Source organism: Spermophilus citellus, assembly GCF_964194105.1.
Source record: "Spermophilus citellus genome assembly, contig: SCAFFOLD_131, whole genome shotgun sequence".
NCBI classification, from domain to species: Eukaryota; Metazoa; Chordata; class Mammalia; order Rodentia; family Sciuridae; genus Spermophilus; species Spermophilus citellus.
This window is the reverse complement of record NW_027672905.1, coordinates 1,052,454-1,070,543: the sequence shown is the minus strand read 5'-3', so window position 1 is coordinate 1,070,543 and position 18,090 is coordinate 1,052,454. Positions and strand designations below refer to the sequence as shown.

The window sequence follows — 18,090 nt, the reverse complement described above, 5'->3', positions numbered from 1 at the left end:
GGACAGCATTTTATTATTTTTGTGTAGTTTTTCAGAAAAGTGCTAGAAATATTGACAATTATTGTAGCCATTAATGCATATATTATCTGTATAAATTTCAAAATATATAGTTGGAAAGATGAAAGATAGTTGGTTGGAAAAGTTATCTTTGGCAGTTGTAAAACAGTAAATGGATTCAATTTATATCAGACATTAGGATGATATACATTTGGTTTATCACTTATAATTTTATAGGTCATATTTCCCTGATTTCCTAAATTTCCAAAAGGATAAAGAGGCAGGGAACACCTATAAAATCTGACCTATAAAATTGATTAATCGAAAGTCCTCCAAACATGTTTTAGAAATTCCACATTTTACTATATTTTCATCTAAATATTTTCCCTTTTAAATTGAATAGGTATTTGATTGAATTAACCAGTGTGTGCTGTCATGTAGGCCCAGATTGCATTTGAATGCTAGCAATAAAGAGCTTAAACATGCAACCACTTTCATTGACTGTTAGTAAGAACAGAAATGAAATCTGACCACAAATACCCGAACTTTGGCTTCACTGCCTCAAAGTTGTCTTCATGTGTGCTTGCTCATGAAAAAAGTCTTTTAATCAATGCCCAAAGTTCATAAGTTATATTAGAACTAATTTCTTTCACCAAACTCTTATTCTTCTAAAAATTTAGCTGATTTTTGGACATATGAATAAAGAAATATGTTTAACATAATATCAAAATAAAGCAAACTCAACTGGAAATGATCATCTGATGTCCACTGATGAAAACTGAATAAATAAATTATCTATACAACAGAATAGTAAATAGTTATAAAAATGATTACAAAATTGGGTTGGGGTTGTGTTTCAGGGGTAGAGCGCTTGCATGGCATGTGTGAGGCACTGGGTTTGACTCTAAGCACCGCATATAAATAAATCAAAAATAAAATAAAGGTCAACAGACAACTAAAAATCAGACTACAAAAGATTTAAATGTGGTGGTATAAGTGGATCTATTGGATAATGTTATAAACAAAACAAGCTAAAGGAATACTGTAATGGCTTCTCTGTCATGAAAAAAAAAAGAGTCACAGAGAGGTTTTTGCTTTTATACACAGTAAGTATTTTTAGAGGGACACAAAAGAAATTTATATGCTTGTTTCTAGGAAGGAAGACAGATCTGGAAAGGAAGCAATCTTTCTTTCATTGTATATCCTTTTAAGTTTCTTAATTAGTTTTTAGATTATGCATAAAGTTCATCACAAAAAAGATCAAAAAGTAAAATTCAAAGAAAATGCATCAAAACAGAATAGCAAAAGTCCTATATACTTAATGAGAGTATACTCACCTTTCCCGACAAAATTTAAGTGAATGTAGTATGGCAGGCCTTTTTTGACGTAAATTCCATAAGTGTAAGGTATCATCAGCCAAGACACTCACAAGAGCTCCCTTAAAAAAAAAGCATATTTTATACATAAATACATCTTATAAACATTAATGCAACCAAACATTTGCTAAAAAATATCTCATTCTTAAACTTCAAAACATTTGCTTCTAAGAAACATTTACTGCACCAAATTCTAAGCAGCAGATGTTGGAGTCCATCATGTGTATGGATGTCATTTAATGTTTGAACCTCAATAACTTCAAGTTTAACTTAATATCTTATGAAACAAAAGTGTAGTAGTAGTATATAGTAAGATACATGATTAAGACTTAGCTATTTAAAATTAGAGATTGGAATATAAAATTAGTTGGTGACTACAATAAACATTTTCTGGACTAACAGAGCAAAATATGATATAAAATGTCAAATGTTTTCTCTGATATAAAGAGGCTGATTCATAATGGGATAGGGAGAAGGGAACATGGGAGGAATAGATAAACTTAGGGTAGAGTTGCTGGAAAGGGAGGGAAGGGGCATGGGGTTATAAATGATGGTGGAATGTCATTATCATTATTATCCAAAGTACATGTATAAGGACACAAATTTTTGTGAATATACTTTGTATACAACCAAATATGAAAAATTGTGCTCTATATGTGTAATAAGAATTGTAATGCATTCTGCTGTCATATATAAATTAAAAAAATTATGGGAAAAAAAGATAATTTCTTGTTTGTTGGGTTTTATTATTTAGGGTAACAACTGTTAAAGGGATTAAGGTTTGTGTAACTCTAGTTACAAACAACTGTCACTTTAGGTTATTATACTACACTATGGATTCTAAATTTTTCTTAAAAGTTAAACTTGGTTAATATAAGTAGACTGGTGTAATTATGAAGCTACTACTGGTTTCTTTTATATTAGATGTATTCATGTCCCCCAAGAATATAAGTCTTTAAATAAAAGGTTTAGGAGAACACTTTACCATGCTGTTGTTCTACATCTAAAGTTGTCTGTAACACTGGTCTTTTGCAAACTTAAATTTTTATTTATGTCATTTGATGTTCTATAATTAGATAAAAATAATCTGTCATAAGTTGTAAAATTTTGTGTTACTCTTTACTTTGGGATGGGCACTTTAATACATTTTTGGAAGACAATAAGGAGAGACTGGTTTATTTAAAGGTTGAAAATATGGGATATGAAGAAATTTTGCCACTTTCCCACAAATGGGGTTAAAAGCTCTCTTAGCCTGTTTGATTCATGTTTCAGTTTAATGTGAAATTATGTTAACTGATTCATATAGGCCCAGGAAATGATACATGAAAATGTTGTCAAATAATATTTGAGGAAGAAATAAGGATCAGTTTCAGAAATAAAACACCTTACCTAAGATTTATCAAGAGGCCACCTCACTTGAGTTAAAAAGCTCTGCCTCTCACCTTATTCCATGTTAGGATAACCACTCAAGTTCATTTGAAGTAAATTAAAGAAATAGGCATTTTTTATAAGAATTACTGTGATTTTAAAATAAGGAGGAAATATAATATATAGCTAAGTAAAGGTCTGAAATTGCAAAAATATGTTTCTTGGTTCATAGCTATTATACAAACTAAAAATGTTTTTACTCTTGTTAAAAAAAAACTGCTAGTCCTTATTTTCATGGTCATATTCAATTTATTTTATATTAATATCATTCCAATACTCATGTCTTCTTGTTTCTCTGATAGAAGCACCCACCTCCCAGATGACTTTACAACCTGTTCTTTACAAACCAGACTTTTACCATAGACCTTTCGACTGACCCAAAACATTCCTAAAAGGGAAACCCAAACTGCTTGCCCCATGTCACCCCCTGTCAGCCTGAAAGAGCCAGAGTTGTCATTGCCCATTTCCCCTTACAGCAGTAAGGGTTCCCTTACTCAAAGGGAAGAATAAGACCAAGATAAAAAACAAGTAGTAGATTATATTTAATTTTAAAAAAAGGAAATGGGGTAGATAGCACTCCCAATCACCAATGCTTTGGCACAAAATATTTCAAGAGACCTCCAGGATCAACAGACTATTGATAATAAACTTGAAACTAAGGTGAATGCCTTAGAGGCTATTGTAGTAATCTTGGGTGATCAGATACAAAGTCTTAAGGTCAGACAACAATTATGATGCCATGTTGTTTATTAGTTTATTTGTGTAACTAACACCTGTTCCATACTATATCTCCCAATGGGATTGGGAAAAGATAAAGATACATCTATTGTGAATTTGGAATCATAACAATGTGAATTTATATTTTTTACAACTACACCGTTACATCCAAGTCATGCAAAAAAGTAAGATTCCTGTGTTATCTTCCACCAGTTTTACACAAAAAGCTGTTAGATGATTTGAATGGTTTCAATTATTAAAACATGCTAAAACATACTGCATGGTATCTCTTCGGACTTGTTTCCTTGCTCTTTATTCTGTGTTGTTTTCTCGTGGTCAGCTACAAGCTTGTCGGACAAGTTCTAGTTCCTGTACTTCAGAGTAGACATGCATAGATTACATTTAAAAAATTAAAAAGGGGGAGATGCAGAAAGTGGTGACTTATATCATGGTCTCTGACTGCCTTGTGGCTGTGGCTATGGCTGTGCTTGTGCTGGGAATTTTTGCACAAAGTTGCAGGATAAGATTGCCTAGTTGCTATAGTGATGCCCTGCCTGAGGAAGCTCTGTGCAAAGGCACAGAACCACATCAGTCTTAACTTTGAGCTCAGACACCTGTCATCAGTGAAAGAGAATTCTGAGCATAACAAGACAACCACAAGAGCCGCGACATTCAAGTCTGTCTGCTTTGCAGAAACATTCCCACAAATAACCTTTTGATGATAAAACCTATATAAAAAATCTGCTGTACTAGCTCTGGGTCTTTGTTCTTCTATCAGAGTTTGGTGTACCAACTGGTCCCAGGTTTCTCCTTGTAAGTGTGTATGTCTTTAAACCCCACATTGCCCCTCACCAGTTTCTAAGATTGGGCTATGTAAGTCAAGGAAAAGTTAGATACCTTTTATATTAATTTCAAAAGATTTGCAATCCCAATCCTTTATGTTATGAGAAATCTTAAAGTCTCCCCATTTAAAATAAGAGTTTTTCATCCAATTCGGAATGATTAAAATAGCTGTCAAAATAAGATATACATCAAACCATATCTCCCAGTCCTTTCCACCTTCTAAATTCTGAGGGGTAACTCTTTTATGTAGGTCCTACTGCTATAACATGACAATTGGAAAGCTATCTGACATACATAAAGTACACACTCTCCTTTTACTAGAAAGCATCGTCTTATCTATAACACTCAGACCCTAAAAAAATTACACAATTACAAATTATTAGTATGATAGTTTTACTTAATTTTTTGTCATCTTTAGAATTTTACTTCCATGAAAACATTTCTTAAATTCTGACATGAATATTCATCAAAATCCAGAGGTATCTTAAGGATTTGGGGGAAAAACAACGTTCACAAACTATCCTCAAATCTAAGGAGTTCATCAGAGCCCTTTCTGGAGAAATTTCTCATCTTTCCTTCTACAACCATCTTTCCTTGCCTGTTGCCACTTACAGTGAAGATCTATTCTCAGAGCTGCTCATGTTGTTCTAAAATCTGCAAGCACAGCGTTTCCTGAGCTAATAAAATGTTGTTTACTCTATCTCTTTCTATATAGTAAATTCAAAAAGAAGGGGATTATCAATTACTTCAACAAATAAGCAGCACAACTTGAAGCAATATCCACTTTAAAATGAAAATTGGCTTCTTCCTGGTAGTATTTCAAAGCAATTCATTAGGGCTGGGGATGCAGATCAAGAGAACACTGCCTAGCATGTGCGAGGCTCTGGGTTCAATCCCCAACACGGACGGACGGACGGACGGACGGAAGGAAGGAAGGAAGGAAGGAAGGAAGGAAGGGAAACAAAAGGTCAAAGTAATCTATTAAAGGAATTCTGTTACTTATAACAGGATTCTTATTTTATTAATTTTTAATATAGACTTTGTTATACAACTTTAAATATCCCTGAAATAAAATTAAATGCAGCATCTAGTCCCAAAAAAATTTTAACCTTATTCCCTTCTGTTTGCAACTCTATTTTGAGAAATACATCATGCAACTCTCCACAATGATGACTAAAACTAAATTACAGTTATCTCCAACCCACAATATATTAATTTTTGTTCAAATATTTAAATGTGAATGCATACAAAAAAACTGAAAGACCAGATGTAGCCCAATTTCAAATATAAAAAGGAATGATTAAGATAATTCACTAACCTCATTAATCAGGAACTGGAGCTGAATTACAGCAGCTCCACTGTCATGTTGGCAATAACATTCTACTCCCGGACGACCAAAGCTATCATAAATTCCATTAAGGAGTTTTTGATATGTGTGGCCTTTTTTTCTTTAGAGAAATTGATAAGTTATAACAAACTAATAAGTATTTTGATAACCTGATATGTAATAATAGAGGGCACTTACTGAGGTGGAGATTTAGAGTTAGGTTTACTACACATTAATTAGTTTATGTCGATAATCAGAAGTCTCACCGATTATAGTTCTAAAAGAAATAAGAAAATAGATCCTTCTAGTAAAAAAATGAAGTATTAAATTCAGCAATATGGAAAAACACAAAATAGTTAAAATATTTTACTCTGGCCCAAAATCTTTTTTTTCCTTTTAAAATTTTCATATAACAGAAAACATTTATATAACATTTTTATGTGCCACCCATTATTATAAACATGTTTCATTATATTAAATATTTTAATCCTCATAACCCATGGAAGAATATATTAATATTCCCTATGATAAGGAAACTGAAGTACAGAGAAATTACATAACTTGACCCAAGTCACACAACTACAAAGTAAAAGAGAAGGAATGTGAATATGCAACATGGTTCCAAGGTGTTCACTTTTTTTCCCCCCAGTGCTGGAGCTCAAACCTAGGGTCACTGTCATGTTAAGGACAAACTCTACCACTAAGATGTACCCCTAGCCCTACATTCATAATAGGTATGCTAATCAATAAAACGGAACAAAAAAGGACAAACTCTACCACTAAGATGTACCCCTAGCCCTACATTCATAATAGGTATGCTAATCAATAAAACGGAACAAAAAAGGCTATACACTCAATAGAATCCCCTGTGTGCAGTTAAATACATTTCACCTTCATAATCTTGATCATTTTAACATGTTAATACACTAATCCAATTTTCACTACTTAATAAATACTAATAGTAACCAAAGTAAAAATCTTTGGTGGGATTTAATAAAATTATAACTCTCTCTATAAATTCAAATCCAGGAATACAGACATTTTATTAATCTAGGGCTTAATAAAAAATTAAATTGTAGCATAGGTTCAATTTGTGCTTCTCCCATTTGATTTCTAGACATTTTCCTAGGTAATATTTATTTTCAGTAGGGTTTTTTCTATTTTATACAATTAACTTCTATTTCATAACTTTACAGACTGATTTGAGTATGCTTAGCTTATACTCAAAACCTAGAATTACTGTTATTAGCAGTTTGACACACCAGTACAAATGCAACTACAGAAACCAGATTTCAAATTGCTAGTATTGGCACTATGCAAATCACATCAAAAGTCAATAGAAATGTCTACATGCCTGTTCACACATTTCTTTTCTCAGGTGACAAGACAGATCATTACAGTGAGACTAATTCTAATCTTTTCAGCTAAATTATTTTTGCATCAATGACTATATTTTAAAATTCTTTTTACATGAATCGAGTTAGTTAAATTTTTCTGAGCAGACCAGGAAAACTAATGTAAAAATTGTGAGCTACTATGGAGAATCATAAAAAATATATTCATCTTAATATTATCACAAAATATATATCACTTTACTAATCTTCTGATGTTAGCCCATGACCTTTCCTTTGAGTATGGATTCAGAGTTGTTTCTCTTGAATAAAACAGCTCTAACTACCCAGATTTAAGATTTCCAGTTTATCTGGAACCAGACTTGGTGTCCATTAGTGGATGAATAGATAAAAGAAAATGTGGAATATATACACAATGTTCTTTTTAGTCATAAAGGAAAATGAAAGTGTCATTTACAAGAAAATGGACGGAAATTGAGAGCTTTACAGAAAGGGAAATAAGCCAAACTAAGGTGTTCAAGTGCCATATGTTTCTTGCATATGTGGAAGCTAGAGAGGAAAAGGAAAAAAAAAAGTGGAGCAGGGATCTCAGGAAAACTGAAGGGAGATCAGTAGAGTAGAGGAAAGGAATCATGGAGCGGGAGAAGTGTAAGGAAAGGGAAAATACTCAGGGATGATATTGGCCGTATTATATGGTTATGTTGAATGCATGTACGTAACAATAAATCCCACCATTATGTAGAACTATAGTGCATCGATAAAAATATAGAAAAAAATCATCCTGTATAAGTGGAAAAAATTATTTCTAGCTTAATTGTTTAAACACATCTTAAAAGATATTGGCTGTGAAATTCAAGTTCAACATTCATAAAAAATGTTATTCCTTCTCAATCATCTACAGTTATGATGGGAAATTTTAGCATGGAAAAACACAAACTATAGAGTACAGAGTTCTCAATCTTGTTATCATGTTAGAATTCTAGAACCACTGCAAACGTATTGCCAGAGAAGATGCCTGGGTGGGTAGGTCAGTTATTTAGTTAATCTGCTTATTTATTTATTTTAGGTGCCACAGGAACATCTGAGACACAGTGAGAATGGAAGATCTCTAATTTCAAGTCAGTTCATAGGCCAGTTCTGCCATTATCTGTAATATGAGAATTATTGTAACTTTCAACGTTGTAATCTGTGAAGTAAAGATGAGATTTATTAATCTAATAGCAAACTAATTTGTTATTTATTAAAATAACAAATATTAAATAACAAGTTCTTTATATAACCTAAAACTAAATGTTATTTTACAGTGAAGGTGCCATTATAAGAAAATGTCAATTTTGAATATCAGATCACCAAACAGCATGCCACAGAAACAAACATTCACATCCTTTTACACCTATGGTGATTACTGCTTCTGGTACATGTGGTTCTTCCTAATACTAACAACACTGAGAGTTAAAATTCTTATTGGAAAATGGCCAAAAACTATAAAAAAGATCTGCTTGGTATATTATTCCCATATATCATGGATACATTCTTTATAATTAAATGAAAAAGCAAAAATTTTTACATTAAAATGAATGAAGATGAATCAAAAGAAGAGTACATATTGAGTAATGGTATAAATATATTTGTTAAATGGAGAAATATTATTCTGATATATACTTTTTACACATGTATGAATCAACTCTAAGGCAAAGCTAACAATAAATCTTATCTTAGTACACTGTCTCACCTTATAACTCTGAATTCCAATATAATTTTTTCAAAATGGTACCATCATCCTAAGATAACTTTGTGTCCTCAATTTTTCTACTGCTTGCCTATCCAGAGCTATGATATCTACCTAATCTTGTTAGTCATCTTTGTTTCTGGGAAGAACCAGTTAATTTATCTGACCCATGTCATATGGCAGATACTTCTTGTACAGTTACATTCATGGTCCTTGTCCAAAAAAGCACCATTGATAACAGTCACACTTATGAAGAGGAGATGCAGAAGCCAAAGTTAAAATATACTGGGAGCAGAGACTTTGAATGTTAAGGTTAGTTAACTGAGACACATAAACAATAGGGGAAAATAATTATAGAAGTAAAACGCACAATGAAACTAGAAATTAAGTAGGAACCATCAGGAAGAAGTATACAACATTGATGAGCAGAAACAAAAAGCTTGTTTACTTATAGAACTATACATCAATTTAAAAATAAATATGTATCCAATTGCCTAAATTGACTATTGTTGTTGCTGTTATGATGTTGGCTGGGTGACTGGTTAAGAAGGGAGTGATAAAGGAGGAACTAGGATATCCTTATATCCATCATCCATTATCATCATCATTGAGATTTATGAAACATTCGATAGGTGTCAATAACTATGGATGTATTACTTCACAATAGTAATTCTTTGACAAGTTGTTTTTAATAAATGAGAAGAGTCAGGTACAATAAGTAAACTGTCCAAGGTAATTTGTATGTTAGTTAAGAAAACTGACCCCAGATAATCTAATTTCAGAACCTACTGTGTAAATCACCAAGCTTTATCATACAAAAAAAAATGTATGTTAAGAGCTGAATTTCACATGTAAATTTGTCACTTCCTACCTTACCTTACCGTAAGTCACCTTAAAATTGGGAGAATGAACATAGAAGAGATTTATTATCCATATTTTACATATGAGTAGCTAAAAAACTCAGATTGTTCTAATACTATAAAATTGGACCAAATGTAACTTTTAGTAACAAGTAAACATGATAAACCAAGTAAGTGGTTATCCTTAGGTAGCTGGGGTCATGCCCTTAAAGGGACAGTGGGACCTTTGTCTCTCAGTCTTTCTTTGCTTTCTGGCTTATGAGAGGTCTGATCAGTCACATACTCCCTGCTATTGCCATCCAGCAGAGAGGCCCATGGAAATGTGGCCATCTGAACTTGGACTGGAAAATTTAGAATCATGAGCTAAATAAACTTTTTCTAAGGTAAATGGCTTACGTATTTCATTACTGTACTGTGAAGCTCATAGGAATGGTACACAATATTCCAATCAAAAAATACAATACACTCATTTTTCATATTAGCTCAAGGTCTAATATTAAATATTAATTTTAATAACAAATCAATGTGTCCCATTAGGGTAAGTAAAATGAAATTCTATATTTCAATTTAGAAACTACCATCTTTTTTATAATATTTTTTTAGTTGTAGGTGGACACAATACCTTTATTTTATTTATGTGGTACTGAGGATCGAACCCAGGGCCTCAAACATGGGAGACGAATGCTCTACCGGTGAGCCACAGCACCAGCCCCAAACTACCTTCTTGCATACGTTTAATGTCTAAATATTTAGAGACTAGAGCCATGTGAGAGCAATAAAGCAGCAAACAAACAAATGGAGTCTTGGGTTTAGTTCAGTGGTGGAATACATACTTAGTATTTATGAAGTCCTGGATTCAATTCTCTGCATAAAAAAAGTTTAGTATATCAAACATCATCTTACTAAAGATAATACAATATGTTAGAGAGAGAGAGATGGTGGGGGAGAGAAAAAAGCTTGCAGGATTAATGAAATATACTATGTTAGTAGAATAAAGGACAAAAATCACATTGTCATTTCAATGGGCATAAAAATTTATAGACAAAAATCAATCCTTTTTCATGATAAACCACTCAATAGAACCAGGAATAGAAGAAAACTTCTTCAATGTAACAAAGGACATCTATGAAAAAGTCACAGCTAAGCTAACATCATACTTAATGGTGAAAGACTGAATAGCTTATCCACTAAGATCCAGCCTATAGGCTAGTGAGCTTCTAGGACAATCTCAAGTAATAGGAACATGGTAATGAGCTCTCTTTATAGCCCAAAAGCCTAGGAAAGACTCAATAAATATTTATGAATGAATGATCTTTTCTAAACACATGCTTCTATCTAGTCACCGCTTCTTAGGTCTAATATTAGCTCACTTTTCAGAAAAACAGTATGGGATAGTGGAAAGATGTTACAGTCTTGCCTTTACCAGCAGATTAATCTAAATTGTTTCTAGGGCCCATTATATCTCCATGAAATATACATTTCTAAAATTCCATGAAACTATTTTTCCAGCCCATTCATTTTACCTTCCAATCATTTGTTGGATTGCTATTACAGTCATAGCACTAGTTCCTCTTATTGCTCATCCTAGCTTCCGGGGTTTATACTGTACTGTCAGCAAGGTAGAATCAAAGAGTACTAAAAGGAAGCAGGCAAAGGTACCAGGCAGTGTTCTGAAAGTATAGCTCAAGGGGAAATTTTCACTGCTGTCACTACCACTATGTGTTATGAAAATGGATGACATACATATTTTGACAACCTCTACTTTTCCGCAGAATGTAATAATATCAAGAGTGGTATAGTATATACTTAGTAAATTATTAAGATTTATAAAGATTTAAAGATATTCAAGAGTATCTTTTCATCAGTTCCAGTCAACTAAAAAAGAGGAAATGAAAGCAATGGCATTATCCTAATCTCTACTGAAGTGACATATTCAATTTTTTTCAACCTAGGAAGAGAAGATTCTAGTATATTAAAATAAAAACCAACCAGAGAACTTCTATGCAGTTTCTGAAAATACACATTTTTACCCTGTAAAGTCTGAAGCATAAGGATGACTATATTTTCCATGAACTCTCAAGTGAGTAATAAATTATTCTACAGTATTATTCTGTGAGGGTAACTTAGAAAACATATCTGTTTCGAAACCAAGGATTTTTAAGGGCAAATTGTTCCCTCCTGTTACAACAGAGGACAAACCCAAGAGCACAATTTTAAACCATCAGAAACAACAGTTACCTGTGTTACTGTTCCTTTCAGTACATTCTTACACTTTTAGCAAATACGATGCTTTATGCCTGTTTAAATATTCTGGTAAACCTTCAAGGTGTTGCTACTCTGAACTCCCTTACTACTGTGTAAATAAAAGGTCAGTGAAAAAAATATATATATGTGTGTATATGTGTGTGTGTGTGTACACATATACAGATGGGGAGAGAGAGAGAGAGAGAGAGAGAGAGAGAGAGAGAGAGAGAGAGAGAGAGAGAGAGAGAGAGAGATATTACTTTTAATGGCATAAATCTTAAAGAAATTTAGCCATGTGATTATTTTTAAATTAGAAAGTTAAAATAGAAATATCACTGTAATATAATCAAAGAATACTATAAAATAATTTGTTAAGTGAAAAGAGGATGATGTGCTTTAGAACATGACTAATGTTCTCACTTATTTTGTGTGGACATAAATCACTTAGCATCTGAAAGTTTGATTTCATCTGTAATTCCACAGTTATGAGAAATAAATAAAATTGACAAAAGGGTAATAGATCATATATTATCTTATTAAAATAATATAACCAGTTAAAAAATAAAACAATAAACAACAGGTAGCTAGAAAAAAATGAAAAGACATAAAGTGATTTGTAAAAACTAAATAATATGTATGTGATATAGTTTTCTCAACTGGTAACATCTGCCTTCTTCATCTAATCAATATTATGATCAACTACAAATTTAAGACTAGACTTTTCTATTTCTATGAGGAATGCCATTGGGATTTTGATCGGAACTGCATTAAATCTGTACAGTGCTTTCGGTAGTATTGTCATTTTGACAATATTAATTCTGCCTATCCAAGAGCAAGGTAGATCTTTCCATCTTCTAAGGTCGTCTGTGTTTCTTTCTTTAGGGGTCTGTAGTTTTCATTGTATAGATCTTTCACCTCTTTTGTTAAGTTGATTCCCAAGGTTTTTTTTTTTTCTTTTTCTTTTTTTTTTTTTGAGGCTATTGTAAATGGGCTAGTTTTCCTCCATTCAGTTTCTGAGGATTTGTCACTGATACACAAAAATGCCTTTGATTTATGGGTGTTGATTTTATATCCTGATACTTTGCTGAATTCATTTACTAGTTCTAGAAGTTTGCTGGTGGAATTTTTTGGGTCTTCTAGGTATAGAATCATATCATCAGCAAATAGTGCTAATTTGGGTTCTTCTTTTCCTATACATATCCCTTTGATTTCTTTCATCTATCTAATTGCTCTAGAAATAGAAAAAGCAGTCATGAAATTCATCTGGAAAAATAACAGAATAGCTAAAGCAATCCTTCGCAGGAAGAGTAAAGCAGGTGGCATCACTATACCAGCACTTAACTATACTACAGGGCAACAGTAACAAAAGCATCATGGTATTGGCACCAAAACAGACTGGTAGACCAATGGAACAGTATAGAGGACACAGAGACTAACCCACACAACTACAATTATCTTATATTAGACAAAGGGGCCAAGAACATGCACTGGAGAAAAGATATCCTCTTCAACAAATGGTGCTGGGAAAACTGGAAATCCATATGCAACAAATAGGAATTAAACACCTATCTCCCACCATGTACAAACTCAACTCAAAATGGATCAAGAACCTAGGAATAAAACCAGAGACACTGTGTCTAAGAGAAGAAAAAGTAGGCCCTAATCTCCATCATGTGGGATTAGACCCCAACTTCTTTAATAAGACTTCTGTGGTGCATGAATTAAAATCAAGAATCAATAAATGAGATAGATTCAAACTAAAAAGCTTCTTCTCAGCAAAAGAAATAATCTGTGAGGTGAATAAAGAGCCTACATCTTGGGAGCAAATTTTTACCCCTCCCACATCAGATAGAGCACTAATCTCTAGGGGATATAAAGAACCAAAAAGCTAAACACCAAAAAAACAACAAATAACCCAATCAATAAAGAGACACTTCTCAGAAGATGATGTACAATCAATCAAGAAATACATAAAAAAATGTTCAACATCACTAGCAATTAGAGAAATACAAATCAAAACCACACTAACATTTCATCTCACTCCAGTCAGATTGGCAGCTATTATGAATACAAACAACAGTAAGTGTTGGCGAGGATGTGGGTGGAAAGGTATACTCATACACTGCTGGTGGAATGCACAGTGGTGCAGTCAATATGGAAAGCAGTATGGAGATTTCTTGGAAAATTGTGAATGGAACCACCATTTGACCCAGCTGTCCCTCTCCTCTGCCTATACCCAAAGGACTTAAAAACAGTATACTACAGGGACATGGACACATCAATGTTTATAGCAGCTCAACTCACAATAGCTAAACTATGGAACCAACCTAGATGCCCTTCAATAGATGAATGGATAAAAAAAATGTGTCATATATACACAATGGACTATTACTCAGCAATAAAAGAGAATAAAATCATGGCATCTGCAGGTAAATGGATGGAGTTGGGAAGATAATGCTAAGTGAAGTTTGCCAATCCCCTCACCCCTCAAAAAAAAAATGCCCAATGTTTTCTCTGATATAAGGGAGCTGATTCATAGTGGGGTAGGGAGGGTGAGCATGGGAGGAATAGAAGAACTCTAGATAGGCCAGAGGGCTGGGAGGGGAAGAGAGGGGGCAGGAAGTTAGAAATGATGGTGGAATGTGATGGTCATCATTATCCAAGTACATGTATGAAGACACAAATTGGTGTGAATATACTTTGTATACAACCATAGATATGAAAAACTGTGCTCTGTATGTGCTATATGAATTGTAAAGCATTCTGCTGCCATATATCAATTTTTGAAAATTAATAAAAAATAAAAAAATAAAGACTAGACTTTTCAACCTCATAATAAGACTACATGGTCATTTGCTCCTGGTTCTCAGGCCAGTGATAAATTGCTAGGAAGGGAAAACACCAAAACACAATCCTGGAACTCTGTTTCTTTACAAATATTCCACACACCACAGTTTCACAATTCTATCTCCAAAGGCAGTACAGAATCAAAGCAAATCATCGGCATATTTCCTCACCACAGGTTTCAAGATGATGTAACTGCTTTCAAATAACATCCTTTCTATACACACAATAATGAATGTGTGTATATCTACCAATTGCCTCACTAGGAATAATACTACCCAAACTAAAACACTTAAACCAGCATTACTCAGCTCTGGTTCTATATTACAAGTATTTATAGAGATTTAAAAACAAAAAATTGCAAATGTCATACCCCATGCAGAACCACTGAATCAGAATCTCTACAGAAGAAATCCAACTACATGTTTGGCAGTGTTTCTAAGTTTTGTATTGTTTTTCCTTTCAGCTCCACAAATGATTATAATGTATGAGACACCCCATTCTTTAATACACTAATACACATATACATACACACACACACACACACACACCTGTGAGATGCATAAAATTTCTGATTTTCTTTCTTCAAAGAAAATAATCATGAATTTCCTTAATACCCCAAAACTCTTAATTCTCAAATTTCTAATAGATTCCCACTAACTGCCATAACAGAAACATGCTCAAAACAACAGTTTAGTAAGTGTTTGCCAAAGTGAAGATCATTTCGTTTTCTATATTGAAATACTTGCCACACAAAGCCTTTGTGAAATAACATTTAGATATCATACCCCTATTGTATACTTTCATCTACTTGAAAAACATCAGTTTTAAAACCTCTTCTTGAGGTGGGTATGTCAGTCAACTTTTCATCCTGTAACCATAAAACCTAACCACGGCAACTTAAAGTCAGAAAAGTTTATTTGGGGCTCATGGCTTCGCTCAGAGTTTTATTCCACAGTCAGCCAACTCCATTGCTATGGGACTGAGATGAGGTAAAATATAATGGTGGAAGGGCATGATGGAAGAAAGCTGCTTAGTTCATGTCAGTCAGGAAACAAACAGAGGAAGTACCTAGGGACAGATATAGTTGAAGGCCACACATCCGGTGGCCTACTTTCTCCTGTCATGCTGCACCTACCTACAGTTACCACCCAGTAGTCCATTCAAATTACTAATCCATCAAATGGATTAATCCACTGATGAGGTTACAGTTCTACTAATTCAAAACTTTTCACCTCTGAACACTGCTACATTGCCTAACGCATGAGCTCTTTGGGGTACATTTTTAGTTCTAAACCATAATATCAAGAGTGGTGGCACAGGCCTGTTATTCTAGCTACCAGAGAGGACAAGGCAGGAGAATCACCAGTTTGAGGCCAACCTAGGCAATTAATAAGACTGTCTCAAAACTTTAAAAAGAAAAAATTTTTTTTTAATGGCCAAGGATGTTTCTCACTGTGGAGTGCCACTGGGTTCAATCTCTAGTACCACAAAAGAGAAGAAAAAGAAAAAAAAAACATTATTTGCATATTATGTATTTTTTCACCAATAAAAATTAACATAGACTTCTAGCAGGTAAGGAGCTTAGAAGCCATTACTGTCCTAAGAAGAAGTAAAAAGCTGAACAAACTGTACAATCAACAACTCTTCTTAGAGCTATATGCAAAATGAGGTCACAAAACAAACCATTGCATCACAGTTGGAAGAAGCAACAGGTTAACAGAGAATCGCAATTTACGGAAGCAGAAACCCAGAAGCAGAAAGTTTTGTGGAAACCAGTGCCAGGGTAAGGAAAGTAGCACTGTAATTGATGAATTACTAGAGGCTCAGAGCAGACATGGCTGAAAAATCACAACTCCAGAAGGACCCAGTCCATACACTGTTTTTAAAAAATATTTATTCAGTTGTAGATGAACGAACACATAGTATCTTTATTTATTTTTATGTGGTGCTGAGGATTGAACCCAGTGCCTCACACATGCAAGGCAAGCACTTTACCACTGAGCTACAGCCTCAGCTCTCCCAGTCCAGACAATTTTATGAGTTTTACCTCCAGGAGATAAAGCAAGTTATCATAGTGAATATCGGGAGAAAAATCCTCTCCTGCTTTTAGCATAGGAGACGAGAAAAATGAATAGAATAACATAGAATAGGTCTGCATTAGAAGACATAATTTTATCAAGTCTCCCTCTGGGGTTTTACCTAAGCCTAACAAACCTGCAGGAAGAAAAATACCCAATTCCAGTTGGCCCAAGTCTTTGAGGTGGAAGGAAGGAATGCAACTCCAGCCCCCTCAAATGTCATTCTATCTAATCCATTTAAAGTGGGATAAAGAGGAGGGTCTGAGAAACACTTGTGAAGACTTCTTTATAGAAAAACACAGTCAAGACACAGAAAGAATAGATGGGCAATATAAGCACAGACAAAAATTCTAAGAAAGAATCAAAAAGAGAAGTGGAGTTTCATTATTAACTAAGAGACATGTCTCTAGATGGTGGAGTGGAACTAAGCAGCAAATATTTACTTTTCCACAGTCCAGAATCAAAGAAGTGAGAGAACAGTTGATCAAAGATTTTAAAAGTCATTTTAAAATTCCTGCTTAAAATGCCAGATGGATAATATCTTAATACCTAATTTCTCAATCTATTCTAGAACACTATTCTCCTCTTCTACTTTGATTAGTGAACTGTGGAGAACATTTTCACTAAGGTTTTATTAGCTTGTGGCTTTGTTCTGAAATGGTCCTAGTTACTGGTTATTATGACTCTTTTCAAACTGGTGCTCTAAACTGGACACAGCAGCAGGATTATGTTGAGTGAGAGTACTGGCACTTTGATATATGTTCAGCCTGGAACACTTGGTAAAAAGAAAGCAGCTCACTGAAAAGTCCCTTGTATAACAGTAGAAGAGATAATCAATCATATCAGCCATTGTGACAAAATCAGAGAACTTCATCATGAGAAAAAAGGGAATAAGATATCCCCAAAGTTCTAACAGCTGACCCCATAGACACCAATGTAACAGAAATACCTGATAAAGAATTCAGAAAGTTGATGGGTAAAAATCACTAATGAACTAAAAGAAGATCTAAGGAATGAACAAAGGGAGAAAATGAAGAATATGATAGAGTATTTCAATAAAGAGAGAGATTCTAAAAAAGAACCAAACAGAAATCCTGAAAATAAAGACTCAATAAATAAAGAAAAATTCAGTTGAAAATCTCACCAACAGATTTGATCACATGGAAGACAGAATTTTAGGCACTGAAGACAAGGTATATGAATCTGAAAACTCAGTCAACAAAAAGAAAAGAAACTAAATTATCATGATAAGAATATACAAGAAATCTGGGACAATATTAAGCATCAAGCAC

At 33.7% G+C, this 18,090-nt stretch overlaps 1 protein-coding gene across 1 annotated transcript in view; it reads right to left on the bottom strand.

Moving 5' to 3' along the window:
- Positions 1 to 1,028: 1,028 nt before the first annotated feature.
- Positions 1,029 to 18,090, bottom strand: part of LOC308640399 (uncharacterized protein) — a gene marked incomplete at both ends in the record, with an annotated part of 40,374 nt that continues 23,312 nt past the window's right edge. Inside the window, 3 exons of the mRNA XM_081312325.1 lie at positions 1,029 to 1,053; positions 1,335 to 1,435; positions 5,680 to 5,761. Of these exons, the coding sequence (XP_081168451.1) occupies positions 1,029 to 1,053; positions 1,335 to 1,435; positions 5,680 to 5,761 (208 nt within the window). The remainder of the gene's footprint in view (positions 1,054 to 1,334; positions 1,436 to 5,679; positions 5,762 to 18,090) is intronic.